The sequence below is a fragment of the Eleutherodactylus coqui genome, chromosome 9 (genome assembly GCF_035609145.1).
Source record: "Eleutherodactylus coqui strain aEleCoq1 chromosome 9, aEleCoq1.hap1, whole genome shotgun sequence".
NCBI classification, from domain to species: Eukaryota; Metazoa; Chordata; class Amphibia; order Anura; family Eleutherodactylidae; genus Eleutherodactylus; species Eleutherodactylus coqui.
Window position 1 is genome coordinate 41,793,490 of NC_089845.1, and position 27,777 is coordinate 41,821,266.

Below are 27,777 nucleotides of genomic sequence, written 5' to 3' on the forward strand. Positions count from 1 at the left end.
TGGGCGGCTCAGTGTAAGGGACGGGCGACCCTGTGTAGGTGGTGGGCGGCTCAGTGTAAGGATGGGCGGCCCCGTGTAGGTGATAGGACGGGCCGTGATATCACAGGGTGCTGAGCAGGCGCCTCAATTAGGTTGCTGGACTTGTTCACTGCTGTTCACCCTGGGAAGTTCCCTGCACGGAATGGGCGTCCCCAGGAAGGGAAGCGGAGGGAGTGGAGAGAGAGAGAGAGAGAGGCGGGGGAAGTGCTGTAGAAGGGCTTCAGTGAGGAGGGATAGTGACGTACTCCTGGGTATATAAGCGGCTCCGCAGCGAGAAGTTTCATTTGAAAAGAAAAAGAAAAGACGGAAGCGGCGGACGGAGGACGGAGGAGGACCGCGGCCGGGACAGGCGCGCCGCCATGTAGAAGACAGAGGGCTCCCCAGACAATCGTGCTGCAGCCCCGGGGGACGGGTAGGACAGGTGAGCGGGCCCGTGTGTCAGCTGTGTGTGCCGGGTGCCCCCGCGCCCTACGTCCCCCAGCAGGGGGGTATGTGTGAGGAACTGAAAGTGAAAGCCTGACAAGTGCCGGAGATCCGCTGTCTATAGATATGGCTGCAGGAGCCGCAGCGGAGTCCGACCCTGCGCCCGGCCGGTGCCCTCCTGCTCCCCCTGCGCCCGGCCGGTGCCCTCCTGCTCCCCCTGCGCCCGGCCGGTGCCCTCCTGCTCCCCCGGCGCCCGGCCGGTGCCCTCCTGCTCCCCCGGCGCCCGGCCGGTGCCCTCCTGCTCCCCCGGCGCCCGGCCGGTGCCCTCCTGCTCCCCCGGCGCCCGGCCGGTGCCCTCCTGCTCCCCCGGCGCCCGGCCGGTGCCCTCCTGCTCCCCCGGCGCCCGGCCGGTGCCCTCCTGCTCCCCCGGCGCCCGGCCGGTGCCCTCCTGCTCCCCCGGCGCCCGGCCGGTGCCCCCTCGTCCCCCACCCTGTCATTTTCTTGGTTTTTCTGCCCTGGTGGTCCAGCCGTCAGGCATGCGCAGTACAGATTTCCCCAAGTTGACTGGAAATCCGCAACCTGCCCCCAATATAACTTGTGGTCATACGGGTTCCGTTGACTTCAATGGAAGCCGTTAGTGTGAAATCTGCAGTAATGCATGCTGCAATTTTTATTTCATCTGTCTTTTAAATGCGCGCAGCAAGTGGCTTACCCGGCTGCGGCGGCCCACAAGTTGTCAACCCCCTCACAGTACAACCCCGCCAGCGCTGCAGCTGCAAACTGTCCGTGTCTCACCCCTCCACCCCCGGCGTCATCACACTGTAGTGATGCGGGCCGCAGAAGGGACCTGGCAGCCGCCGGGAGGGAGACGGCGGCGGACAAAAGACAGCTGAGGCCGTCACACTGCAGTGATGCGTCCGCCGGAACGGACCTCACAGCCGGCGGCTGTCAGGGAGAGTGCGCACGTCCAAAAAACCCGGGCGGCACGGAGCACAGAGGCTGCAGCATCTCCACTGATTGGTCCCAGCGCTGCAGCCTTAGCCTAAGGGTTACTGTCGTTCCTTGGGCCACATTCTCACATGTAAACGCTGCCATGTTACACCGGTAACATGGCAGCATTTACAGCTAATGTCGGACTAGGTATGGCCATCGTCGGACTAGGTATGGCCATCGTCGGACTAGGTATGGCCATCGTCGGACTAGGTATGGCCATCGTCGGACTAGGTATGGCCATCGTCGGACTAGGTATGGCCATCGTCGGACTAGGTATGGCCATCGTCGGACTAGGTATGGCCATCGTCGGACTAGGTATGGCCATCGTCGGACTAGGACCTTCGTGCCTTGAGCCCACTTAGTACTTGATGTGCTGCAGTCTCCTCCCTTCAAGCTCTTGACTGATGTTCCAGCTCACTTCTTGACCAGGAAGGTGTCCTTTGTGGCAGCGGCCACTTCCATCTGACTGGTGTCCCTTTGTGGCAGCGGCCACTTCCATCTGACTGGTGTCCTTTTGTGGCAGCGGCCACTTCCATCTGACTGGTGTCCTTTTGTGGCAGCGGCCACTTCCATCTGACTGGTGTCCTTTTGTGGCAGCGGCCACTTCCATCTGACTGGTGTCCTTTTGTGGCAGCGGCCACTTCCATCTGACTGGTGTCCTTTTGTGGCAGCGGCCACTTCCATCTGACTGGTGTCCTTTTGTGGCAGCGGCCACTTCCATCTGACTGGTGTCCTTTTGTGGCAGCAGCCACTTCCATCTGACTGGTGTCCTTTTGTGGCAGCGGCCACTTCCATCTGACTGGTGTCCTTTTGTGGCAGCGGCCACTTCCATCTGACTGGTGTCCTTTTGTGGCAGCGGCCACTTCCATCTGACTGGTGTCCTTTTGTGGCAGCGGCCACTTCCATCTGACTGGTGTCCTTTTGTGGCAGCGGCCACTTCCATCTGACTGGTGTCCTTTTGTGGCAGCGGCCACTTCCATCTGACTGGTGTCCTTTTGTGGCAGCGGCCACTTCCATCTGACTGGTGTCCTTTTGTGGCAGCGGCCACTTCCATCTGACTGGTGTCCTTTTGTGGCAGCGGCCACTTCCATCTGACTGGTGTCCTTTTGTGGCAGCGGCCACTTCCATCTGACTGGTGTCCTTTTGTGGCAGCGGCCACTTCCATCTGACTGGTGTCCTTTTGTGGCAGCGGCCACTTCCATCTGACTGGTGTCCTTTTGTGGCAGCGGCCACTTCCATCTGACTGGTGTCCTTTTGTGGCAGCGGCCACTTCCATCTGACCGGTTTCTGAGCTTGCAGCCTTGTCTTGGTGAAAAATAGTAAATCGGGGTTTGGCTGGCAAGATAGTCCTGCGTCCTGTTCCCTCTTTCCTACGTACAGTGGTGTTGGCACTCCACCTCTGAGGACAACGTCCTACTTTCATTCTGCCCCTCCGCAGTTCATCCTAAAGAACGCACTCTTCACAAACCTGGATCTAGTGTGAGCCTTGTGAACCTATTCATGATCCCCGAAGGCCCAAGACATGGTCCTGCGAATCCCAAAACTGCCATCTCACGTTGGCTCTGATCAGCGGTGGTGGAGGTCTACTGCGCCAAGAACTACACGCGGAATTCCAACATGGAAAATCGCACTACTGCATCAAGAAGTCACATGTCGCTGCTTGATGCAGAAACCTGGCTTCTGTGTTCGAATTCTGCATGGATTTTGCCCATCGACAGAGTGAATCACGCATGCAGGTCTGCGGGGGGAGGGGAGTTCCAGAAAGACCCTTTAGATCTTCTCAATCCGGCATCAAAATCCACAACTTGGACACGCAGAGTTTGATGTGGCTTTTTCTGCACGGTGGCAAATTCCAGAGCCCTAGAGAGGCATTCGAGGGTTTGTGGTGGGAATCCGTCCCTGAACTGCTATGAAGTCTCCAGCTCTGCAGGCTGTGTGCTCACAGTAAACAGGCAGTTGTGCATACATAAGCGGCTGCCTGTTTACACGGGCCCATCCATTGTTTCTGCATGGATAAAAACGTAACAAGTTCTCATTCGTTGTGTAGTCGTTCGTGCGTTTAGACAATCATTCAGCTCCTCGCTGACTGCGGGAATCTAAATATCTTGGCCCATGTAAAGAGCCCTAACCCTCTAGTGACAGGCCTGTCTTGCACCTCCTTAAGGGGTTCTGTCATTGGAGAGGAAAAGAGAAAAATTCTAGACTTGCCTACTGCTCCCCAGCAATCATCTTACCAGATCTTCACCTCACCGATCTTCTCCCGGCTCCTGAAGGCCCCATTATGTAACTTGCAGCAATTTTTTTTTTTTTGCTTGTTTTTAGGAGGAGGCAAAACCCCTTCTCCACCCCCCCCCCCCCCCCCACCCTGAAGTTCCAACTAAATTGATTTTATATATATATTTAAAAAATCCCCGTCCCCCTTCCTTGCTGAGAAGCATCTGCTTTAGGCCGCCTGCAGACGAGCGACTTTATCACGTGATTTTTGTCACAATGCGACAGTGCTACAAATCGCATGCTTTTACAAAATACAAAATCGTGGCATGCTCTATACAGCCGCAATTTGCGATGTTTTGTAGCCCATGTTTCCTTTCTTTTGCATCACACGTAAACATGGTTTTCATGTGATGCAACATTGACAGTAGGAAACCCTCCTGTAAAAGGCTTAAACTATGCACTGCAGGAAAAAGACAAAAACACATACGTAACCTAAGTGCTGTCCTCTCCGGCCTCTCCGTCTTCTACCCGGTCCCTGGAAGTTGTCTTCAACATCCCTTCTGGCTGAGAATAGGAAAAACCCCGCCTCCAGGAAGTGCTGCATTCATTGGCTGTGATTGATTCATCAAGTGCTGGCTCTGATTGGCTGAGGGATGCAGCTCAGCCAATCAGAGCCAGCGCTTCCTAGAGGTGGGGATTTTCCAATCCCCGGCCAGAAGAGATGTTGAAGACCACTTCCAGGGAGAAGACGGGCCGGAGACGACAGCGCTTGGGTGATGTGGTTATTTTTGTTCTGCAGTTAGGCCTTATTTTCGGGGTTGGGCTTATATCTGAAATTTACCAGTAAAGCACATCATAAAACCATATTCGGCCTTTATTTCCCGTAATGATTAAGATTGCCTAGATGTCTACTTGTATGGTTTAGAGCAGAATCTAGCACAAGGTTTGTGGTTTCCTCCACTTACAATACCACATGAGTAGTCTGACATATTTGATAGTATCTCCGAAAAATTTAAAACCCATTGTGTCTAGAGAACATGCTTATTGATGGTGTGTATTTTTTTTTTTATTTCTAGGTTTTTTTTGTTTTTTTTTTTGTTTGTTTTTCTCTTCCCATTCTGCCCATGGCATTGCAAGCAGCCGTTGCAGACATGTCCCTGGATGACATCCGCATGAGCTCCAAGGACCTGCTAGATAAGAAGGAGATCGATTCTGGAGGATTTGGCAAGATCTACTTGTGCTGTCATCGGAAACATGGGCTAGTGGCGCTAAAAACGGTTTATACAGGATATAAGCAGGCCTCGTAAGTCTATAGATCATGAATGTAGCAGTGAAGTGTATCCTAGTCTGTGACAAGTGTGTTTGAGCTACCAGTTCACATACTAAAATGTGAAGCTTCTATGTAACCTTTAGGCCGGGCTCACACGGCTGTCAGTACAGCGTATTCTGCGCACGGGTCTTGCATGTGTAATACGCTGTTTTAATCTGCCATAGGCGACCATATTGCCGCTCACATACGGCTTGCGCGGAAGAAAAATTGCTGAATGTTTTATCTTGGAGTGTATTAGGCCCGCATACACGCCAAGGTAGTAGTGTTTCCTTGAAAATAAGACCATGTCTTTATAGAGTTTTTTTGGCCCTAAAACAGGCACAATGTCTTATTTTCAAGGGGAGGGTCTTATTTTCCCTGATATGCAACGCCACTAAGACAGTGAATGAAGGAATGAATAGAAAAAAGTCAGTACGCATGAAGGTGCCGTTGGATTACCACCTTCATGGTTCCTCCTCCATCCTGCAGTCGCAGACTAGTTCTTCAGCTTGTTTGCAGCGCCATTCAGCTTCAGAGCTGAAATATAATCTGTAGTTCTTCGTGCTGCTAACATAGTGCACCAAAGATGTTAAGTAGAGATGAGCGAGCATACTCGCTAAGGGCTATTACTCGATCAAGCATTGTCCATAGCGAGTACCTGCCTGCTCGGAAGAAAAGGTTCGGCTGCTTGAGCTGGTGACAGGTGAGTTGCGGCAGTAAGCGCAGGGGGGAGAGAGAAAGATCTCCCCTCCGTTCCTCCCCGCTCTCCCCCGCCGCTCCCTGCCTGCCGACGGCAGCCAATCCTTTTCTTCCGAGCGGGCAGGTACTCGCTAAGGACAATGCTCGATCGAGTAATTGCCCTTAGCGAGTATGCTCACTCATCTCTAATGTTAAGTAAGCAGCGCACATCTTTTTGTTCAGTTGAGCTTATCTCCGTACCAGGCACTGAATAAGTGAGCGCTGCCTATCACAATTTTATTTTCCCTCTTAGTACATGTAGAAAAATTCAGGTTTTTCACAAGGGCGAGCGCAATATCGAGCTGCGAAGCTCGGAAATGTGATATACCCGCGGATGTGAGACCTTTTGTATCTAAATGCCTCCCATTACTCCAGGGAAGGGGCAATTGGCAAGTGTTTTTAGAAGCAAACTATTAGTGGGGGTGGGGAGTTTTGCATGGCTGTGATTGGTGCATTGAGCGGCGCAGGCCTCCCTCACGCTGGCGGCGCTAAAAAGCGTTTTACTATAGTTTCCGGCAGCAGCCATGCTGCGGCCGACGCCGGCTTTAAGCATTTCTCATCATTGAGGAGCGCTAAACGCCTAAAAATGGAACCGACTCCACTTGTGTGTCTAAAGGGGCATCATGTAAGCCTAGTTCTACCTCCTTACAAATCACGTCTTACTGAGAATACAGAGCTCTGGACATTAGTCAGCGAGTAAAATCGAGTAGCTTGTCGGCCGATCTCACACAATCGGATTTGAATTGCGGATTCCGTGTTCAGCGTCTGCTTGGATGATCTACGGTAAAACACAAACCTTGAGACATGCGTTTTCGAATTTTCCTTCACGGGACGAATTGTGTGTTCTGCGAATGAAAGAGAAATCGCAGCCTGATGTATTTTAGTGACGTCAATGGAGACGTGTGACCCGAAAATATCAAGACTTATTTTAGAAAAGGATAACTGAAAAATAGCCTAATAACTGGTTAAAATATATCAAGTCAATAGAGAGATCTCCCATGATCTCTTTATACCCAGGACGGCAAGTATAACAAGGGGGCATCCTCCTTGACTAGAGGGAAGAAGCTTTCAATATCCACGAGATTCTTTACAGTAAGAGCAGTGAGAACTCTGTGGGAAACTTACACCTCATTATCTATTCGGCACAGCTTGCCAACGGTTTCTGGCGTCAATTATCCATAAATTGGTCCTAGGGGACCCTGCCCCTTTTAACCCCTTAATGCAACAGGGCGTAACGATACGATACTTAGTGTAATGGGACGTACAGTTATGCCCTGAGGATGGCACGAGATCAGACCCGATCTGGCAGCGGGAGCCTGCTGTCACCGATGGCCGGCCTTCTGCTGCAACAGTGAGGGTGCATCGGGACAGCGACACTCCCCACACACACTGTTTACCCCTTGCGCGCCGCGATCTATGTAGATTGCGGCATGTAAAGGGCTTAGAGGAAGCGTGCTTCCTCTGACGTCATCGGACTCTTGCAATATAATCATGGAGAACCCAATGGATTGCCATGCCGTCTTGCATTGCCAGTGCCTATGATCACTATAACAAGTGATAAGTCATTGCAGGACAAAAGGGGGGGCGGGTAGGGACTTCTAAAGAAATTAGTGGGTCCCCCCCCCCCCCTAGGTTTTTATCTTGACTTCTTCTGGATCAACGTTGTGGGATATTGGGATGAAGGTTTTTGTTTTTTTTTGTGTGTACCATTCTGCTCTATTTTATTACCATTAAGCTTACTAGGGGTGGCGTTACACCGGTGTTGGGTCAGCTCAGGGTTTCCGTCTCTCTGCTCAGTGTTTGGAGGAGAAAAACTGAAACCAGCTTTATTTCCTCCTGTGACTGTTCGTCCGGGGGAGGGGGGTGTTTTCCTTCTCCACTAATGTAGCAGACTGTTTTTGTTCTTGTCAAAAGCAAAACGGAACTGAAGCAAACTTTTTTTTGGGGGGGGGGGGAAACCCACTTAAATTAAGGGTTCCTGTCCACGTGTGAATTTTCACTGTGTTCCCCGCAGCGATAATCCAGCTGCAGGGAAATCGCAGCCCCCACCCCCATCATAGCGACTCTCTGCTTGCAGGTCGCAAATAGCAGCATGCTGTGAATTGCTGTGATTCTCCACAGTCAGCCTATCTGTCAGATGGGCTCACCGCGGAGATCCGTCTGCCGGCTCCTGCTCCCGGGCGGCAGAGATCTGCCGCAGGATATTGCAACACCTGTGGACAGGCAGCCTAATCGGGGGGGGAATCAGTTTATTTCAGTTTTGAACTGACCCTATCGCAGACGTGAACTCGCCTTACGGCTTTCTTTTTTTCTTTTACCATTCTGACTTGGTTTGTCGTTTCACTTGTATTCCTTTTTGTATTCCAGTTACAACAACGATCTCTATGAAGAAGGTAAAATAATGCATAAACTCGACCATAAACGAATTGTGAAGTTACTCGGTATCATTCTAGAAGACGGTAACTACGCTCTGGTGATTGAGTACATGACCAAAGGAAACCTGTTCCATGTGCTAAAGCAGGTACAACACCGTGACGTCGGCTGTCCTCTGTGTACATGGCGGCATCCAAAGCGGACTCTTCTGTGCCGATTCAACCTCTAAAGCCGCAGCCGGACGCTGATTTAACCCTATCTGGGGCATTTCCGACACCATTCCGTGCGCATCAGCGTAGGGGCTGCGTCACACTGGCGAGGGCGATGTCAGGTCGTGATTGATGGCCCAATATCGCCCTCGCAATCCATGTGAAACCCCAGGATGTGAGGCCTTTTCATGTGAAAACTGCCTCGCATCACCACAGGGAATCCCTTCATACTTGCAGGGAATTCCTCCACCCCGCCACATCTGAAGGGATTCCCCACAGCAATGAAGTAATGGCCTGCCACGACTGTCACTGCAGAGGATTGTGGAGTTCTCCCATTGCTTTCAATAGGCGAGCGCTACTTAATTTTTAAGCCCTCGGGGAGATTGCTTGTCAAATAACAAAAAAATACATGTGTTGTACAGTATATTTCCCTAACAACTGGCCGCAGTCATGTTTTTTTAGTAGGAAAATGCAGGAAAATAGAAAATGCACTATTTTTAAAAAAAAAATAAATAATTCGTGGAAAATGCTTTAAAAGTTTTTTTTTTTAACAAAATAAGCTTTTTCCATAGACTTGTGAAAAATAATTTAAAAAAAAAAGCCATAAAACGCTGTAGATAAAGGCAGCCTTGGAGGAATGTAAAGCGGGGGATTTGCTGCAGACTTTTCTGTAACAGTCCCATTTGTGCTTCTCCACCCCCACCCCCCACCCCCATGTACATGCGACAGAAATAACTGAAACCTAAAACTACAGGTTAACTTCCTGAATGTTTCCTCCAATACTGTTACATTTTGGGTCCGACTGTAAGGTCACTTTAAGATGCAGTGCAACCTCTTTGAGAAGACCACCCCAAATTGCATTGCAAAGTGGTCTAGATGGAGAGGTGAGGGGGAGACGGCCAGTATATGGTGGATCAGACTCTAGTGATATAGCCCCTTTATAACAAGATTGGTTACATGATACGGTTACCATAACTGCTACAAGCCATCTTGTTCTGTGCATTCAGGTGGCCGTACCGGTTTCGGTGAAGGCTCGCTTTATTCTGGAGATCATTGAAGGAATGGTGTACCTGCATAACAAAAATGTGATTCACAAGGATCTGAAGCCGGAGAATATACTAGCGGATGACGAGTTTCATGTGAAGGTAAATCTTTAAGTAAAGGAACAGTACATCTAGACATGAGTGATGCAAGTAAGGCCGGCTGCATGTGGAGTCCCACAGCGGAATCGGACTCTGCCAGCAGCGCTGTCCATGCGTACCTGTCACTTTACTTTTTCTTCTGTACTGTGGATGGTCCGCACAGCGACCATCCATGGATTTGCAAAAATCTCATCCACACACTGGAGCCAAGCTATTCTGAAACGGACATGTGGTGCGGAAAACAAACGCAGCATGTCAATTTTTTTTTTTTTTTCCCCGTTTCTGCAGCGGCCTCTCTATGGGGAGGGAGGGGGGCTTTTTAAATCTCATACATGGGCTCCTATGAAAAACCTCCCCCTGTAGTGACAGTCACTAGCAGAGCTGATCACGGTCTGCTAGGACTCTGCTGTCACAGGGGGCACCCAGAGGTCACGTGATCACTTGGTCGCAGTGGAAGTAATACTTCTAATTTCACTCTTTAGTACATAGTGTCTATTAATAATCACTATGTAGCCTGGGAAGAAGGCAGAAGAGGTTAAAGAGGAGTAAAATGGTTAGAAGTGATATATCAGAATTGCAAAATGTCAACTGGACACGGGAGCATAAATGGTCTTTGCCCATTGAAGGGTTAAACTATTTTTGGTATTTTCCTTTTCAATGTCCCAGTATATATTTAAATAAGCACTGCAGTTTTCACACTGACCACTAGAGGCCCCCAAGCCCTCTGAGTTTTGGTGGGCTCAGACCACATGCACATGTGTCTGGGAGGTGGAGGGTCTCTCGGCGAAGGAGGATCAGGCGCAATTAATTTCAATGCCTGATCCTTTTGCTCCACCTGGAATGTTCAGCTAGCGGCTATTGAAGATCTTTGGATGCCTTAACCCCCCCTTAGTGACCCCACGGTTTTGTTTTTTTGTTTTTTTTTTCTCGGGACGACGCTCACTTTGCGCAGTAAATAATGTGTTACTTTGATTGGACTCTTACGGATGCCACGATACCAAATATGTATTTATTTTTTTGTCTTTAGATTTCTATATTGTAAATATGGCAAAAGGGTTAATTTCTTTATAACTTTTTTTAACGTGATAAAACTTTATTCTTACTTTTACTTTTTCTTTTAGTCCTCCTGGGGGACCACAACTAGCATGGCTTAGATCGCTTATGCAGTATGATGTAATGCATTACATCATACTTCATTCTGACAGGCAGCCTATCAAGCCACCCCACGGGGATGGCTTGATAGGCATTCTGCCATGACAGCCCTGGGGCGTTTACAAAAGGCCCCCAGCTGTCATGACACCTGCACGGTTTCCCTGACCTCACCGCGGGAAGGGGGGGGCGGGCTTACGGGACCCCTGAACATTGTTACATTGTTTGGGGGATTTAAAAGCCGTTGACAGTGGCATTTAAAGGGTTGACAGTCCCGAACGGCCACGTGTCCAAACGAGGCTGTTGTCCGCAGGTGTCAGCTGTAATAAACAGCTGACACCTGCAGGGTATGGAAGGAGATGGCAACGCTATCTCTCTCCATACATATCCTGCAATGATAGGATGTATAAACACAATAGGATGGTCACTAAAAATATATAGTATAGCAGCCAGGGACTTGACTATGGCCATTGGGTCTACCAGAGTTATCTGCTTATTGGCATGTCAGTAGGCATCTATTCCAAAGCATGATGTAAGTGATTAAAGGATCGCTGCTGCAGTCCCCTGGGGGTCCAAAAGTCAAACAAACTAGATGTACATTAAAATGGTGACGAGCAAAATAACTCCTCCTACAAAAGAGGACTCCTACAACTACATCAGCGGAAGTGTGTAAAAGTTAGGAATATCAAAGTGGTACCTCAACTTTTTTTTGTTTCGTCTTCTTTCCCCCACCCCCAAATAAGTTGGGCACAACATTGTTGACGGAAAAATAAAACCGTTATTATGGAACTGATGAAATGCATTGATCACATTTAAAAAGTAGTTGTTTGTTTTTGTTTTTTTTCTTTTGGTTCCAATTTTTTGACTGAAGTAACCTGCGTTTATCCCCAGATCGCAGACCTTGGAGTTGCCGCCTTTCAGACATGGAGTACCCTGACGAAGGAGGAGAAAGATCGTCAGCGCAGTCGTAGCCGGAATGACAGTGCGATCAATACAAAGCATGCTGGGACATTATTCTATATGGCTCCAGAACACTTGCAGAGCCTAAATATAAAGGCAAACGAAAAATCCGACATCTACAGTTTTGCGATTGTAACCTGGGTGATCCTCGCCAACAAGGAGCCCTATGAAAGTAAGACCGCGTCCTGATTACTTTATGTGCTATGGCAATATTGTAAGAAGTGTATTTCTGAAATGTCCCTACACCCTATCAGTGCCTAAACTTAAAGGGGTTGTCCGATTTTTAGCATTTCATGGCTGAGATGAGAAACTCTCGGCTATTTTGCGACCACCTCACCGAATGTTCCGGAAACGGACGATGTGATAGTCTTGCGTTGATGTAACTCCTTTTGAACTGAATGGGTATTACAGAAGCAGCTTAGCGCTGGTTGCAATTTCAATCGGGCCCCTAACCCCACTGGCCCGTGGCATGATCAATAGTTGAGTGATTTGCATAGACTTATTTTTTATTTTTTTTCCTCTTGTAGCCCATGTTTCCCTACGGAACCTCCTTGTTCTTCGCATCTCATGAACTATTTTCATGCAGTACATTTCCCTACCCCTAAAATTAGCACAAGCTGCATTCCCAGAAAGGAATACTTACCTAGCAGGCTCGGTCCAGGTCCCTCCCGCTGCTCCGAAGCTCCGCCGGGCATCCTGCAGTCCTCGTTCGCCCACAGAAGATCACTTCCTGCTTGCTGTATTCAAAAATTCCACCTCCAGGAAGTGATGTCTCTGGTTCATCCAGCGCTACTCAGCCAATCACATTGTAGAGGCGGGATTAAAGGCCCATTTAGACAGGACACAAACTATGTCTGACACTTATCCCCGCATGTACTACCTTGCATGCTTTTGCACAGGAGTGAGTATCCTTGGCTCACAGCAGGGCGGCTGCAGGAGATTGCTCTCCTCACGCTCCCCCACCCCTCTCCATTGATATAACACAGCAGCCGTTCAATACTGAACGGCTGCTATTTACACTGAATGATCAGCTCACCGTCCATCGTTTCAGTATAATTATGTTAGCAGCTTTTTTGCTTGTCATCATATCCTGAGACCTGTAACTTTAATTCTATTTTTTGTTTATGCTGCGTTCTCTAATTTTTATTGTGTTGCGTGGTTTTTGTTTTTTTGGTGCTCATGACACTATCTTCCCCCGATCGCCATGAAACTTTGGGAAGTTGAGTACACTCCTGCAAAGCTTTCTGGCATAGTACAGCTATCCTACAATAGGTGCCGCGCGTGCAAGCATCGTCCACAGTTATGCCCCCCAGACAAAGATTGACCAATTGCTTTCCATCCCAAGCACGAAAGAAAAAGGCATTACGAGCGACGGGATGCGTGTTCAACTACAAAATGATGCATCCGCCGACTGTTTCGAAAGCTCAGGTCACATGAAAGCTGTCCTGTGATTGGGTGTTATATATTATACTGCTGAGGTAACATGAAAGCTGCGCTGTGATTGGTTGCTATTTCTTATACTGCTGAGGGAACATAAAAGCTGTGCTGTGATTGGTTGTTTTATACGGCTGAGATATAATGAAAGCTGAGCTGTGATTGGTTGCTTTTTTTTTTTTTTTTATACTGCTGAGGTAACATGAAAGCTGCGCTGTGATTGGTTGCAGCAACACACAACGGGTAAGCTAGTGATTACATAAAAACACACGCGTGTGCTTGGAGGGGGTGGCCGAAGGTCAGGTAATGGTGGCTTCTTGCAATTGGCAGCAGTATTTACCTGTTGGGTCCAGTGCCGCCCCTCTGGCTGTCTGCACCAGGCTTTGTTTACCACCAAGTCCTGTCCAATCACTGATGTCTGCAGGTAGAGTATGGGAGAAATGCTATGGGCAGATGAGGAGTGGGGATGCTCTCCTGAGGACTGGAGGTCACATGTGAGGGGGTATCCAGTGCAATCAGAAGGATTTAGTAGTGTACCGATGCACTGCTTCCTCTAGTGCTGCTCTGTGCAGTTCCTGTACATTATACGGTGAAGTTTGCTAACTGTGGCGTTAGACTGTCAGTAAGGGGGATCAAGTACTCCATAGGGGCTTCTCCTTCTGGACGCCACCATATGTCATGATGCCAATGTGACCTCACATATGACACCAGCAGATACCGGCTAAATGCAGGGAGAATAGAAAAAATTAACGTAAAATTATTGCAATGTTTGTACATCGTGTTTTAGCAAAATACATAAAGCCCCATTACAGCATTGTGGTGGGCACACTCGGGCAATAATGTGGGATCTCTCATCTTATTCTGTAGATGCAATTAATACCGCACAATTATCACTATGTGTAACGGGGGGCGAGAGGCCGGATGTGCAGGAGTGTCAGCGCTGCGGGCTACCGGAGGCGTCCGACCTGATGGAGCGGTGCTGGACGAAGAAAGCCGAAGAAAGACCGACTTTTCAAGGTGAGACGCCCCCCTGTGGTGGTTGTACTTCATAGAGATGATCTGCAAACCTTCATCAACAGAGGATGGCAGCGCCAGTCAGATTGCCTTTGTGACCACCAATCCTCCTGCCGGTGTCTTCTGTCATCACTTCCAGACACTCATAACTGGAACTACACTTCAAAACCTCTTTTGTGGAAATTTTTTTAACCCTTCCCTGACACAGCCATTCTTTTTTAGTTTTATTTTTTTAATGTTACACTGTATATGACACATTAATGATTTTAAAAACATTTTTAAAAAGTGTGATAGAAAAGAGAATTTTGTACCTTTTTTTTTTTTCTGGGAATTTTCCTGAGTGGAAGAAATAATAACATGTAAACTTTTATTTTGGGAGTCAGTATGATTACGACCATGACAATTTTGTGTAGTTTTTGCTGTTTTACTCCCTTTTTAAAAAAAAAAAAAAAGGCTCTCCTTCACCAAATTCGGATCTTCATATATATATTTTTTCTACCAACTTGTGTTGTAAGGTCGGCTGTAGTTTCTATTAGTACCTTTTCTGGGGTATGCACAATGTTTTGATCACTCTTTATTCTATACCCAACCGCTCTCTACCATTTCTGATAGCTGACCGCTGCTGGCTATGGCCAGGGTCAGAGCTACTCTCAATCACAGCTGTTTACCTGCTTCAAGGGAACCGCTCACCTGCCGACACTAACTTACTGTGCTGCTGGGCGAGGTGACGGGGAGCCGGGTGCTGTATTTTCGTATACTCGACAGTGTCTTGGTTTCTATGGTGCCCACCGCTGAAGACTCTGCGCCAAACCTAAATCTAATGCTTTTCAGTGTTTCTTATATTGCACTCGATTACCTGCAAGTGTGCGATATGCATCAAATTTACTTACTTTGTTCACAAGTGATTCCAATAGTTAAAATGGAAACGCATCACACTCGTATTTTCTGTGCGAGCAAATGCATAAAAAAGTAAATAAACCCATTGAAAATAATGGGCTCTATTCAGATGTGAGTTCTGTGTACATACGGCCTCGGGTCACAGGGGTGTATTACAGACTCCTATTTTAATGTTTTTCTGTAAGGCTGTGTTCAAATGTAATGGATTTTGTAAAACGCGACTTTGATGACCAGAATAGTGCTGAACGCAGTGCCTTGTTCCCACCAAAATGAGGGAAACCCAATGTCCTCTTATAAGCCGGTGCGGCCCATAGAAGCTACAACATGAGGCCAGGCGCTCACGACCGTATCTCATGGCAGGCAGGCTGTGAGATACACATGTGGCACACAGCCAGTACGTGATGACTCTGCATACTGACTGCATGACGCTCCGTTGCAATGTTCTATCTTGGTGGGCATGCATAATACATGCCAAGATAGGACATGCTGCGATGATTTCCCCCCCCCCCCCCCCCCTTCCTTCTTACCAAGTATTTCGTGTGAGCGGCAGCTTGCCCACCTATGGCAGATTGGTACAGCTTATTACAAGCGCAATACCTGCGTGAGGAATACGCTGTATCGACGCGGTCGTGTGAGCCCAGCCTAAGTGTGACTAGCCTAAATGTTTTTAGAATTGTAACTTTGTTTTGTTTCAGACTGCGAAAAGACATTTAGGCCCGTGTACTCTCAGAAATATGAAAAGGATGTAGCCAAGGATGTGGCTGTAATTCAGGTGAGACCTTCTGGATACATTTGCACCAATTTTGATCAAACATCTCAAATGCTGTCAAAGTAGCGGACGACCTTCCGTTGCCACGTGGGTGGAATGGTCCGCCTTACCCTCTAATTTGCTATAATTGTATAGTATGAAAGTGTCCTAATTAATGTAAGCTCAGACATTCTAGCCCAATTATTGATTTGTAAAAGCCCGTTGCTGATGAATAAGGATTAGAGATGAGTGAGCATACTCCCTAAGGACAATTACTCGATCGAGTATCTCCCCGCTCGGGAGCAGAGGTTCGGGTGCTGGCGCGGGTGACAGGTGAGTTGCGGCAGTGAGCAGGGGGGGAGAGAGAGAGGTAGATCTCCCCTTCGTTCCTCCCCGTTCTCCCCTGCCGCCGGCAGCCGAATCTTTGCTCTCGAGCGGGCAGGTGCTCGCTAAGGGCAATGCTCGATCGAGTAATTGTCCTTAGGGAGTATGCTCACTCATCTCTAATAAGGATGCATTCACACGAACGTGTGCATACATAGGTGCACACAAAACCATGCGCCCACGTACGTGCACAAACGTGTGAGTGCAGGTCCGTGCCCATTGAAAGCAATGGGCTGCCGATAACCCCTACAGTGATTTTCGGAGAAGGGCTTGAAATAGAAGCCCTTCCCTGAAAATCATTCCTTTCTGGTGTTAAAAAAAAAAAAAAAAAAAACCCACCGCTGCTGGGGCTCAGGCACATTTAGCAGCTTGGGTCATGTCACTTTTCTGAGTCTTTCAGCAGGTTGTATTTAAAATCCCCGCCTGCTGAAAGGGCTGTATCTGATTGGCTGAGTGCTCAGCCATTCATTGAATTCAGTGAATGGCCAAGTGCTGCCTCTGATTGGCTTAGTGCTGTGACCATTCTCAGGCAGCACTCAGCTGTCATTTAATGAAGGGCTGAGCGCTCTGCCAATTAGATACAGCCCTATTAGCAGGTGGGGATTTCAAATCCCTGCCTGCTGAAAGAGACCAAGCTGCTAGACGCGCCTGTGCTCCGACAGAGTAACCATACCAGCAATTTAAATTTATTTTTATTTTTTTAACATCTCCGTAAGCGGCAGTCATCCTATATAGAAGTACTCTATGTAAGGTTATGTTCACATGAAGCATAAGTTTACAGTACAAACTATGTAAATGACATTGTAACAAATCTTCTCCATGTGGTGGGGAAAACTGATGATTTCACAAATTCTTTTTTTTTATTTACACCTTTTAGGCCTCGTACCCTAAACCAGATGCCTTTGTCCAAAGGATGGCATCTTTACAGTTGGACTGTGATGCAGAGCCTCCCAGTATCCCGAGAGGTAAGATTTATCCTACTTATTAACCCTTTCCAATCACTCTGACGTCTGAAGACATTCTGATTGAAGGCTGTACAGTTACACTGTCTGAAGACATCCGGCAGGGTATTCTTACTGTATATTACTGGCTACTCTATTGTCGGGGGGCCTCTCCAGCATGTCCCATACCGCAGTACTGGCTCTAGCCAACAGATGGCACCCTTGTATAATGGCAGGAAGAGAGCCCCCTAGGGAACCCTGAATCCAAAATTGGATTGCAAAGTTAAGAGGAGGAACCCATAGTCTTGTAAAGTCCAATTTGCACAAGGCGAATGGGGACATTTTTGATCCTTTAAAGGAGTTGTCCGGCCACACAGGGTAAAAATTTTTATAATGCTGCTGCTTCCCTTTCAGTAAGGATAGTAACAGACCGCATACAGGGGCTCAAACCGGCCGGCAGATCAGCTGCAATGTCAGTTTATTACCTTAGACTGATCTTCTCTGCAGTTTTCAAAGATGGTGCCTCTGTGCTGCCTTACATGCCCTGCGCCCCCCCCCCCCCCCCCCCCCTCTTCTGTGTGCGCGCTCCCGATGGTAGTAAGACATGAAAAGGCAGGATTTCCCTCAGCTCATGTCGTAGCCCCGCCCACAACACGCCCACCTCTATTGAACTGCTCTACAGTCTCGCCCCGCCCCCTGCTAAAGTAAAACATTTCCCCACACACACATGCCCTCATAGTGCCCCTCTCACAATGACCCCCCCCCCCCCCCCCCCCCCCCCCCCCCCCCCCCCCCCCCCCCCCCCACACACACACACACACTTCTGTCAGCCGGGTCAATGCACATACGCATCACTGCACCCCCCCCCCCCCTTCCCCTGCACACATCCATCCATCCATCCATCGATCTCTCCCACTCCACACACCCCCCTTCCCCCGGGACGTCTGTCAGCCGGTCCGTACACATACACACACATCACTGCACCCCCCCCCCCCCCCCCCCCCCTTCCCCTGCACACATCCATCCATCGATCGATCTCTCCCACTCCACCCCCCCCCCCCCCCCCCCCCCTTCCCCCGGGACGTCTGTCATCCGGTCCGTGCACATACACACACATCACTGCACCCCCCCCCCCTTCCCCTGCACACATCCATCCATCCATCCATCGATCTTTCCCACTCCACACACCCCCCCTTCCCCCGGGACTTCTGACAGCCGGTCCGTGCACATACACACACATCACTGCACACCCCCCCCCCCCTCCCCCCCCCCCCCCCTTCCCCTGCACACATCCATCCATCGATCGATCTCTCCCACTCCACACCCCCCCCCCTTCCCCCGGGACGTCTGTCATCCGGTCCGTGCACATACACACACATCACTGCACACCCCCCCCGTGCACACATCCATCTCTCCAACATTTCTCCCCTTCTCCCCTACTCCCCTTCTCCCCTTTCACATACTTTTAAAGTCCCGACGGTGTCTTCTTGGCTCTTATCCAAGCAGCAGCGGCAGGCAGTCACTCACTCCGCTCTGGTATATGAAACCAGGAAGTGAGTGTACTGCGCATGCGCCGACCGGCGGCGCGCGTCCCCTGCGATGATGAGGTAAAGAGCGCGGTCCCGGCAGAAGAAAGGACTGCGCATGCGCGGAAGGGAAGAGGAGCGTTCCAGCGCCGACGAGAGCTGCTGCCGGCCCGACAAGAAATGCAGAAGATTTCTTGTCGTAACCTGGGACGACCGAGGGTCAACACGGGGGGGGCACCCCTAAAGGTAAGTCCAAAACTTCTGTTTGCTTCATTTTCCATGCACAATGTATATTACAAAGTGCATGGAAATGGGCAAACAGAAGTAATGAGCTATGATGTTTCTGGCCGGACAACCCCTTTAAGCCCGGGGTTGACACTAGAGGCAGAAAACGTACAGCGGAAGACTTCTCCTATTGTCATAAAACACTGCATGTCTTGGCTAAGTAGGCACTGTGTGATGTGCAGAGGACAGTTGGGCACACATGAGACAAACAGGCTCACACGCGTAATTTAATTGCGTATTCCACATGCAATGTACCCACGCATAATACGCAGTGAATGGAGTCAGTAAAGGTACGTGGATTTTCATTGAGCCATTCACACTTGCTGCGTTTGTTTTTACATACATTGAATATATACATGTTCTACATTATCGGCGATAGATCTCTATGGGTGCATAGAAAAGTCTGTACATGTGCAACTACGCTGCGTATGTGCGGCGTTTTTATGTAACGTTTCTTAGAGACAATAGAAGAAAAGTTTAAAAAAAAAGTACATAAGATACCTTGTCATCGGCAGGCATTTGCAATCACAAACGCGGTGATATGTAGCACTACACGCCGATAAAACTCTGCCTTGTGTTTTTGGTTTTTTTTTTTTTTTTTTGGTTTGCCTCAGCACTTTACCATACGGTTTGTGAGCCTGGCATTAAACGCTTAACGCCTTAAGGACCAAGCACTGTAAATTTGACATTTGGTCCTGGGCTTTAATCCCACCTGATCGCAGAAATGAGGCACGGGACCAGAGGCGTAACTTGAAGCTCCCGGGCCCTGATGCAAAACTTGTAACAGGGCCCCCAACTATAATGCTTTATTCATAGTACTGGGCTCCCTATATGGAGAAGAGAGGCCTTATGGGCCCCCTAAGGCTCCTGGGCCCGGGTGCAACCGCATCCCCTGCATCCTCTATAGTTACACCCCTGCACGGGATTAAAGGAGATGTCCCGAGGCAGCAAGTGGGTCTATACACTTCTGCATGGCCATAATAATGCACTTTGTAATGTACATTGTGCATTAATTATGAGCCATACAGAAGTTATAAAAAGTTTTTTACTTACCTGCTCCGTTGCTAGCGTCCTGGTCTCCATGGTGCCGACTAATTTTTGGCCTCCGATGGCCAAATTAGCCGCGCTTGCGCAGTCCGGGTCTTCTGCTGTTCTCTATGGGGCTCCGTGTAGCTCCGTGTAGCTCCGCCCCGTCACGTGCCGATTCCAGCCAATCAGGAGGCTGGAATCGGCAGTGGACCGCACAGAAGAGCTGCGGTCCACGAAGATAGAGGATCCCGGCGGCCATCTTCAGCGGTAAGTATTGAAGTCACCGGACCGCCGGGATTCAGGTAAGCGCTGTGCGGGTGGTTTTTTTAACCCCTGCATCGGGGTTGTCTCGCGCCGAACGGGGGGGGGGGTTTAAAAAAAAAAAAAACCCGTTTCGGCGCGGGACATCTCCTTTAAAGCCTCTGCTCCTCCAATCGAGCAGGTCGGGTTGTCAGCTGGTCGTCACAGCTGAGAACTCGGAGGAGAAGGGAGAAGCTGTTTTTTAACCACCTGCCGCCTTTCCCCAGATACATGGCGCTTGATGAGCGCTATGTACTAAGAAGTGAAAGAATGGAAGTGTTTCTTCCACTACGCAAGCCAGCAATCGCTTGAACACCGCGATCCCCTGTTACAGCAAAGCTGTAGGCTCCTAGCAGACCCTGATCAGCTGTTAGTGACTATCGTCCCTACAGGGGGATGTTTTTCCCTGTAACTGGGGCTCTGATGGATGCAGCTCCTATGGATGCTCCAGCTGCAGGGAAAAGTGTCCGATAAAAAAGCAAAAAAACATGCGACTGTCCCCCCGAGGTCTTAAATGACGTCATGGAGGACATGGATAGTAAAAAAGAAAAAAAAATTGTTGCAGAAGTAGGGGGGGGGGGGGGGGAGGAATCGGAACCAAAATGAGTAACCCATTCCTCCCCCCCCACCCCCCTTTTCTGTAGCGTAAATATACTAATTGAAAAAATTATAAGTGTTAATACTTTGTTTTTCTTTTTACCCCCAATAAACAGTCAGTAAAAAAGATATTAAAAAAAAAACTAAACCCCTAAATCTCACGTTGAAAAATAATAAAATGGCCTATAGTTGCCCATTCCGGACCCCTGCACCTCCAGCCATGCATCTGCCATTCTCCCACCGGGAGCTACAGTCAGCTTGTATACGACACGTCAGACTGACAGCAGCCAATCACAGGCCTGAGCCTGAGAGGGCTTTGATGTAACTCTCGGAGGGGTAAGTGGTGGGGTTACTGGCTCTGATTGAAGAGATCCTCTAGTATGGAGTCATACTTTTGATTTGCACGGTAGTTACCATCAGTAGGTGGCACTAGAAATGCTGTTTGCTTACTTGTCAGACAGCTAACATGACTATTTCTCATGGCACATTGCCAGTAAGACTCCATACCGGCACCCTGCTCTATAGCGACGGGAGGCAAAACTGATTGCAGTGAAGCAACACAACCTGAAATAAACCTTATGCAGTTCTAGGAGTCGGTTTCTAAGAGTTTGGCTAAAGTCGTGGCGCACTGAGTGCTGAGCTTTCACAAGCGACACATTACACATCCCTTCTCTTTGTTGAACCGGTTCCAAGTATTGTCAAATAAAGCAGACTGCAAACACTGCAAGCAGGATATGTAAACCCCGCCATACCAACTACAGCAGTGCTACCGCTCCCCCCCCCCCCCCCTTACTAGAAGCAGGACACCTCCCCGGCTCCCCTGGTAGTAGTTGCAGCGAGCTTCCTCCCCCTTTTCCCCAATTAGTACTAATAGCAGCTGCCTTTATTTTTCTGATCATTAATAGAGGCAACTCCTTAAAGGGTTATTCCGGCATCCTTGATTCTTCTTTGGTATCCAATGGTTATTGGTCAGGCATGCTCAGTGCCTTCAAATTCAGGAGGGATGACCGTTTTTGTACCATTGTGGGAGACGTAGTTTTTTTGTTTTTTTCTCTCCGGCGACCATTTTAAATGTGGAAAACTAAATCTGGTTGGAACGCAGTGGTGTGGCGCAGGTCAGCAAAAAAGGTACCGGAGGTCAAATTGACGATTTTGGATGGACGTTTAGAATAATGACAATAAATGGAATTGTTTTGGGAAAATTTTCCCCGGTCTCCAGAATACCCCTTGAACCATTCCCCAGTGATGGTCACAACAGAGTAGCTTTAGAATCGGGAAGCCTTTGTCCTGGTGGTAGAGACAGAGAGACATTCATTTCCTGGATCTGTACTGCCAGTGTTGGACTTCTCTCCTGACCGTCCCTATAAACCATACAGCAATGAAGCCAAGCATGGTAAACCCCCTGCACTGCATGCCTGAGAGGTGGGGGAGATTGTTGGTGACGTAGAGATGGGTGGGGATGGCGGTCAGGCTGGAGGGTGGGTTTGGACAATGGGTTGCCGATTCTTCCTGCAAGTAGCACACTAATATGAGACTCTTCTCCTCCTTTGTAGATGATCCGCTGTCTCTGCACAGTTCCGGCGGCTTGCATCATGGCCATGTGAATGAGGCCTCATTTGCTGCTTATAATAACGTGCCAGAGGAAAGCGAGGAAATAAAAGGCGACCACTTGTTGCAGAGAAAACTGCGAGAAGAGGAGAATTACCACCGGACAGGAAGTCGCCTGGACAATCCGACAAACCCTCCGAATTCCTACTTTAATGAATTGAGAAGCAGAAAAGTCTTCAGCGAACCGAGCGAAAGAAAGTCCATTCCAATAGCCCCTTACCCTGTAAACCTGCCGTATGGAGGCAACGAGGAACCAGCAGCTCAAGTAGTGCCACCCCATAATAATGCTGTACAAAGCCCCAATGGCTTTCACACCGCTAGTAGGCCTACAGGGTACCCTCAACCCAATGAAGCTCAAAGTATGTATTATCCAATGCCTCCACCTGATATGTGGTATCAAAATCCGCATAGCTTTCCAAATTTGTACACTGCTGATACGCCAGTCCCAATGGCTTCTACTAAGCTGCCCGTTGCAGAATCTGTAAGGCCATATCTCTTATCGCATCCAAGCTATACACCTAGTGCCGGTGGGGATCATGCAGCAGGTAAGTGTCCTCCCTTCTGTTCCTAGTTGTGAACATTGGCTTTCTGATGTATGAATGGGTTAGAACGAAAACCTAAAATGAATCTAGGTGATACATTCCCTTTAACTGATTAAAACCATATAGACCAAATACAATTAATTGTATTAATTTGTTTTTAATGTACCTGCTTACGGGAATGTTAAGGCCTCCATTTCTGAAGAAGAATTTGAATGTATATGTTGTCATAGAAAAACAAGAAAAGCATTTATCCTTTGTTCTAGACGTGTTTTTGTATGTATATAAAATTGGTTACTGTGGCCACTGCATGCAGCCCAGCCATATGTGAGGGTTGTGATGAGAATTTAGTAGGTCTTTACCCCGGCTTTATCAAGGAACTTTTGGAAGTTTTCTGGCATGTCACAACTTTTTGAACCTCCCCCTTCTCTTTCCCACCAAAGAAAGATCTTTCCGGTATGTATAAAAAGCAAGGTGTATTGCTTATGACTCACGTCTTATAGCTGACTCCTTAAGGACCAAGTGCTAAATATTTACCGCGCTTTGTTCTGGGCTTTAATTGCAGTTAATAGCCAATGTACGGCTCAGGATTAAAACCTCTGCTCCTGCAATCTAGCAGCAGCAGGTCGGGTCCTCGGCTGTGAGACACCGCAGAGGACCCGGAGGAGAAGGAAGAAGGCTCTGCCTTCTCTTCTCAAGCTACATACTAAAAAGTGGAAGTATTACTGCAACGGTGAGGAAAGGGCGGATTCTTGCGATGTTCTTGAGGTGCAGCTGACATGTTCGGGCCAGAGATTGGATGTAGGGGGTAAAGGAGAGATCTGGGTCAAATATAACCCCCAAGGCAGCGGGCGTGCTGTCTGAGTTATGGGGGTGCCACACACTGAGATGTCAGGATGCTGTCGGTTAGCAGAGGGCAGAAATACCAGGTCGTCAGTTTTTGAGGTTTAGTTTAAGGTAGAGAGAGGGCATAGTGTTGGAGACAGCCGTCAGACAGTCGGTGGCGTTCTGGAGGAATGCTGGTGTGATGTGACGGGAAGAGGTGTATAACTGGGTATCGTCAGCATAAAGATGGTACTGAAAACCAAATCTTCTGATGGCTTGTCCAGTAAGGGCTGTGTAGATGTAGAAGAGGAAGGGACCGAGCCCTGGGGGACCCCAACAGCTAGGGAAAGAGGAGATGGAGTCTGCACAGGTGACTCTAAAGGAGCGGTCAGGTAGGTAGGAGGAGAACCAGGAGAGAGCAGTGTCCTTTAGGCCGATGGAGCGAAGTATACTGAGGAGTTTGTGGTCAACCATGTCAAACGCTGTGGAGAGGTTGAGGAGGATCAGTAAGGAGTAGTCGCCCCTCAATTTGGCTGTTAGAAAGTCATTTGACACTTACGTAAGGGCAGTTTCTGTTGAGTGTAGGGGGTGGAAGCCAGACTGTAGGGGGTCGAGAAGAGCGTTTTCTGATAGCTTATAAGGTGGGTGTAGACCAGGTGCTATAATAGTTTGGAGATAAAGGGAAGTTTGGAAATGGGCTGATAGTTGGCATCATCGGTCATGTCTAGAGTCTGTTTCTTTGGCATTTTTCCCTCCTCATTCAAACATCCTATCACATCCCCACTGCTAGAGGTCAGAAAATAGCCCTATATCTCACGGGGGCGGGGGGACGCAGCGAAAACTTTGGTAGCTTAAGGGAAAAAATAAATAAAGCCGTAAAGCCAGACATGGGTTAAACCCCTACAGTGTGATAAGTGTAAACTATTGCATACATTGTTTCCACAGAGCTCATGGGCTGGCTTCTGGTTTTAATGTTGCAATCAGGCAGTCAACAGATTTGTAGAGCTGTTCGTTGGTATCTTGACGTTATTTCTGCTGTTCATATAGAGAAATGGTGGTTATGGGAATTTTTATACAGCAAAAAGAGGAACTGGCATCTCCCCAGCCATGGCTCTTTTAGTAAATACTTGCAATCCTCAACGGAATCCTTTTGTATCCTCTTTTCTTGGAGCCATTCTGTATTGTTCCTCTACATTCACACTTTTTCATGAAGGGCAACTCTTACCAGTAGGCGTTACCACTCCGAGTATATAGGGGTGCACCATTTTGAGTCAGTCCTACAGACTGTGGAGGAACACAATTGACAGGGGAATGGTCTGTAACCATCTAGCTCATGTTTATCTTATTACTTCATGCAAACTGATATTTTCAAATTTATTTTTTTAAAAATTTTTTTTTGTTACACGTTTGATAGCTATTAGAGATGAGCGAACGTACTCGGTTAGGGCGATTTCGCAATCGAGCATCGCTTTTTTTCGAGTAACTGACTACTTGCGAAAAGATGCGGGGGGGGGTGGCGTTGTGGAGCGGGGGGGGGGGGGGGGGTGCTCTCTCGCTTCCCCTTCCCTCCCCCTGAGTATCCTCTGCAACCCCCCCCCCCGAATCTTTTCGCCCGAGTAGTCAGTTACTCGAAAAAAAAGCAATGCTCGATCGCGAAATCTCCCCCTAAACTAGTACGTTCGCTCATCTCTAATAGCCATGGCTTTGTATTGTTGCAGGAATAGAAGGCAGCAGTATGTTCCCCAAGGGGAACTTTGGGTATCCCCAGGTGTATCTTCCAGGTAAATCACTAGTTTACATTTTATTTTAATACATTGTGTCTGTTCTGACATTTGGCGCAGTAATTGTTTTCAACATTTTGGACAGCATGGCTCCCAAGTATTGACTACTAAGGTATAGTGGATGATTGTTACCAAGAACTAAAAAACCCGTAGGGTTATTCCGGAACAAATCACCCAAGCGGTAACACCTGACCATCTGCAATTTTTATGAAACCATGCATATTTATTACTAGAATGTACATAAATCTCAGTTTGCAGACCCATCGGGTCAGATACAAGAGTCAATTTTCCGAAGGTCACTGAGAATCATAATTTGTGATGACTCGTCTCTCGGAAACTATTGGGTGTAGGAAGATGTAGAAGTTGTCATCCGCTTAGGAAACCTGTTACAAAAACTGCACACACTAATCCCAAGACAAGTTAAAGAAAAATTGGAACAGAGAGCTGAAAATATGTATGTATGTATGTATGTATGTGCCAGCAGCACTCTTTCTTCCGGTATTTTGCAGCCGGTTCTGTGACAGAACGGCCAGCCGGAGCTTCCAACGCAGATCATGGAACCACCTTAAATATTATGTATAGAGTGATTAAAACTATTTGTAAAGTATGAGCTAACCTTTTGTTATATGATGAAGCTTTATTTACACTTGTGCTCCTTGTACAAGGGGCTGCTGATAAGTCTTAGGCTTTACCCAGAAAGAAGCGGGATAGGAAGATGAAACTTTACATTTATTCCACATACTCTCCACTGATGTCAACACACTTCTTACATCGGTATTCAAAGTTCTATAAGCCTTGCAAAAAGGATTTCGGTTGTGCCTCAAACCAGTCATCCGTAGCAGCCATGGCATTAGAAATGGGGTGAAATTTGGTCCCCTTGAGGTGTTTCTTCAGGTTTGGAAACAGATGATAGTCGGAGGGAGCTAGATCTGGTGAATAAGGTGGGTGGTCAACCAGCTGGAAGCCTAGCTCCACCAGTTTTGCCGTGGTCACTTGTGCAGTGTGAGCAGAGGCGTTGTCTTGTAGGGACAAGATTCCTTTGGACAGCTTGCCGCACCTTTTGGCCTTCAGAGCTGCCTTCAATTGGTCCAAAAGTTCAGTGTAATACCTTGCATTGATGGTGGAACCATTTTGAAGGTAGTCCACTAACAGCACACCCTCCTTATCCCAGAACAGACACCATCACCTTAGGAGCTGAACTTCTTTGGGCAAGGAGAACCACTGGGCCTCTACTCTTTTGTCTGCTCCTTGGTTTCGGGGTGATACAAATAAATCCGGGTCTCCTCCATAGTGACCAGTCGATCCAAGAAGTTCTTATCAGTCCGGAAACGCTGACAAATGGACTGGGAAGTTTTCACTCGCATGCTTTTCTGATCTGTTGTCAAACATTTGGGGACCCATTTTGCAGATCGCTTCTTCATGTTCAAATGTTCATGGACAATGACACAAACACGTTCACCAGAAATCCCCATGATGTCTGCTATTCCTGCAGCTGAAGTTGGCCGATTCTCCAGTATAAGGGTTGTGCACAGCATCGACGATCTCTGGAACAACAACATCTCGGTCGTCCAGGACGTTCCTCATCATTGATGCTGAAGTGGCCAACCCAGTTCTTAACTGTAGAATATGAAGGGCATATCGCCATGAATATCCTTTGCAGACTTTCCTTGCAGAAACAAGAATTTTATCACTCCTCTGCTCTCATTTGCTGTGAATATCGCCTTAGACTCCGCCATTTTGTTTTCCCGCGTGCCGAGATCACTGTTGCCATAAGCTACAAACACAAAATTTTGAAACCATATCTTACATCACATGAAAGCCTTATGTGTCTAACATTCGTTACCATAGAAACAAAAAAGAACACCAAGCCAAAGACTTATCAGCAGCCCCTCGTACTTGAGCAAATAAAACTGTATCCCCTAAATACATGCACACGCTGTTATCCAAGATGTGTTGCTTGTTCATTTCATATACTTGAGTCTAATATTTTTCTTTGATCTCCTTTAGAGAAATCTGTCAATTTAACCATATCAAACAGTACAGCCTTCCAGATCGGAAACAATAACTACATGAGTGTCGGAGGGGAGCGCGATAAGAAAAATAATCACTCGGTCACTCCATGCTCAAACACATCATGTCATTATGAAGAACTGTTAAGTAAGTTTGTGTTTGTTTGTCGGTCACTAAAGACATAAGACCCCTTGTATTATATGCAATGATTAAGGGCTCCTTCCCACGGACTGATTTCCGCCGCGTAATACTCGGCGAAAATCCGCCGCGTTACCTGCAGCTATTAGGTTCTATTGAACCTAATAGCTCA

The 27,777-nt window shown here is 48.1% G+C and overlaps 1 protein-coding gene across 3 annotated transcripts in view; it reads left to right on the forward strand.

Moving 5' to 3' along the window:
• The first annotated feature begins 264 nt into the window (after positions 1–264).
• Positions 265–27,777, forward strand: part of RIPK1 (receptor interacting serine/threonine kinase 1) — a 37,990-nt gene continuing 10,477 nt past the window's right edge. For 2 of the 3 annotated variants that reach the window (XR_010786700.1, XM_066579272.1), the window contains exons 1-10: positions 4,751–4,972; positions 8,084–8,237; positions 9,306–9,443; positions 11,481–11,721; positions 13,851–14,000; positions 15,590–15,666; positions 16,904–16,991; positions 22,258–22,857; positions 25,395–25,457; positions 27,465–27,614. Coding sequence is in view for 2 of the 3 variants with exons in the window: in XM_066579272.1 (XP_066435369.1) it covers positions 4,794–4,972; positions 8,084–8,237; positions 9,306–9,443; positions 11,481–11,721; positions 13,851–14,000; positions 15,590–15,666; positions 16,904–16,991; positions 22,258–22,857; positions 25,395–25,457; positions 27,465–27,614 (1,840 nt within the window). In the remaining variant the exon portion in view is untranslated. Of the gene's footprint in view, positions 461–4,750; positions 4,973–8,083; positions 8,238–9,305; positions 9,444–11,480; positions 11,722–13,850; positions 14,001–15,589; positions 15,667–16,903; positions 16,992–22,257; positions 22,858–25,394; positions 25,458–27,464; positions 27,615–27,777 lie in introns of those variants that run through there. The other variant, XM_066579273.1, reaches the window with a different exon arrangement.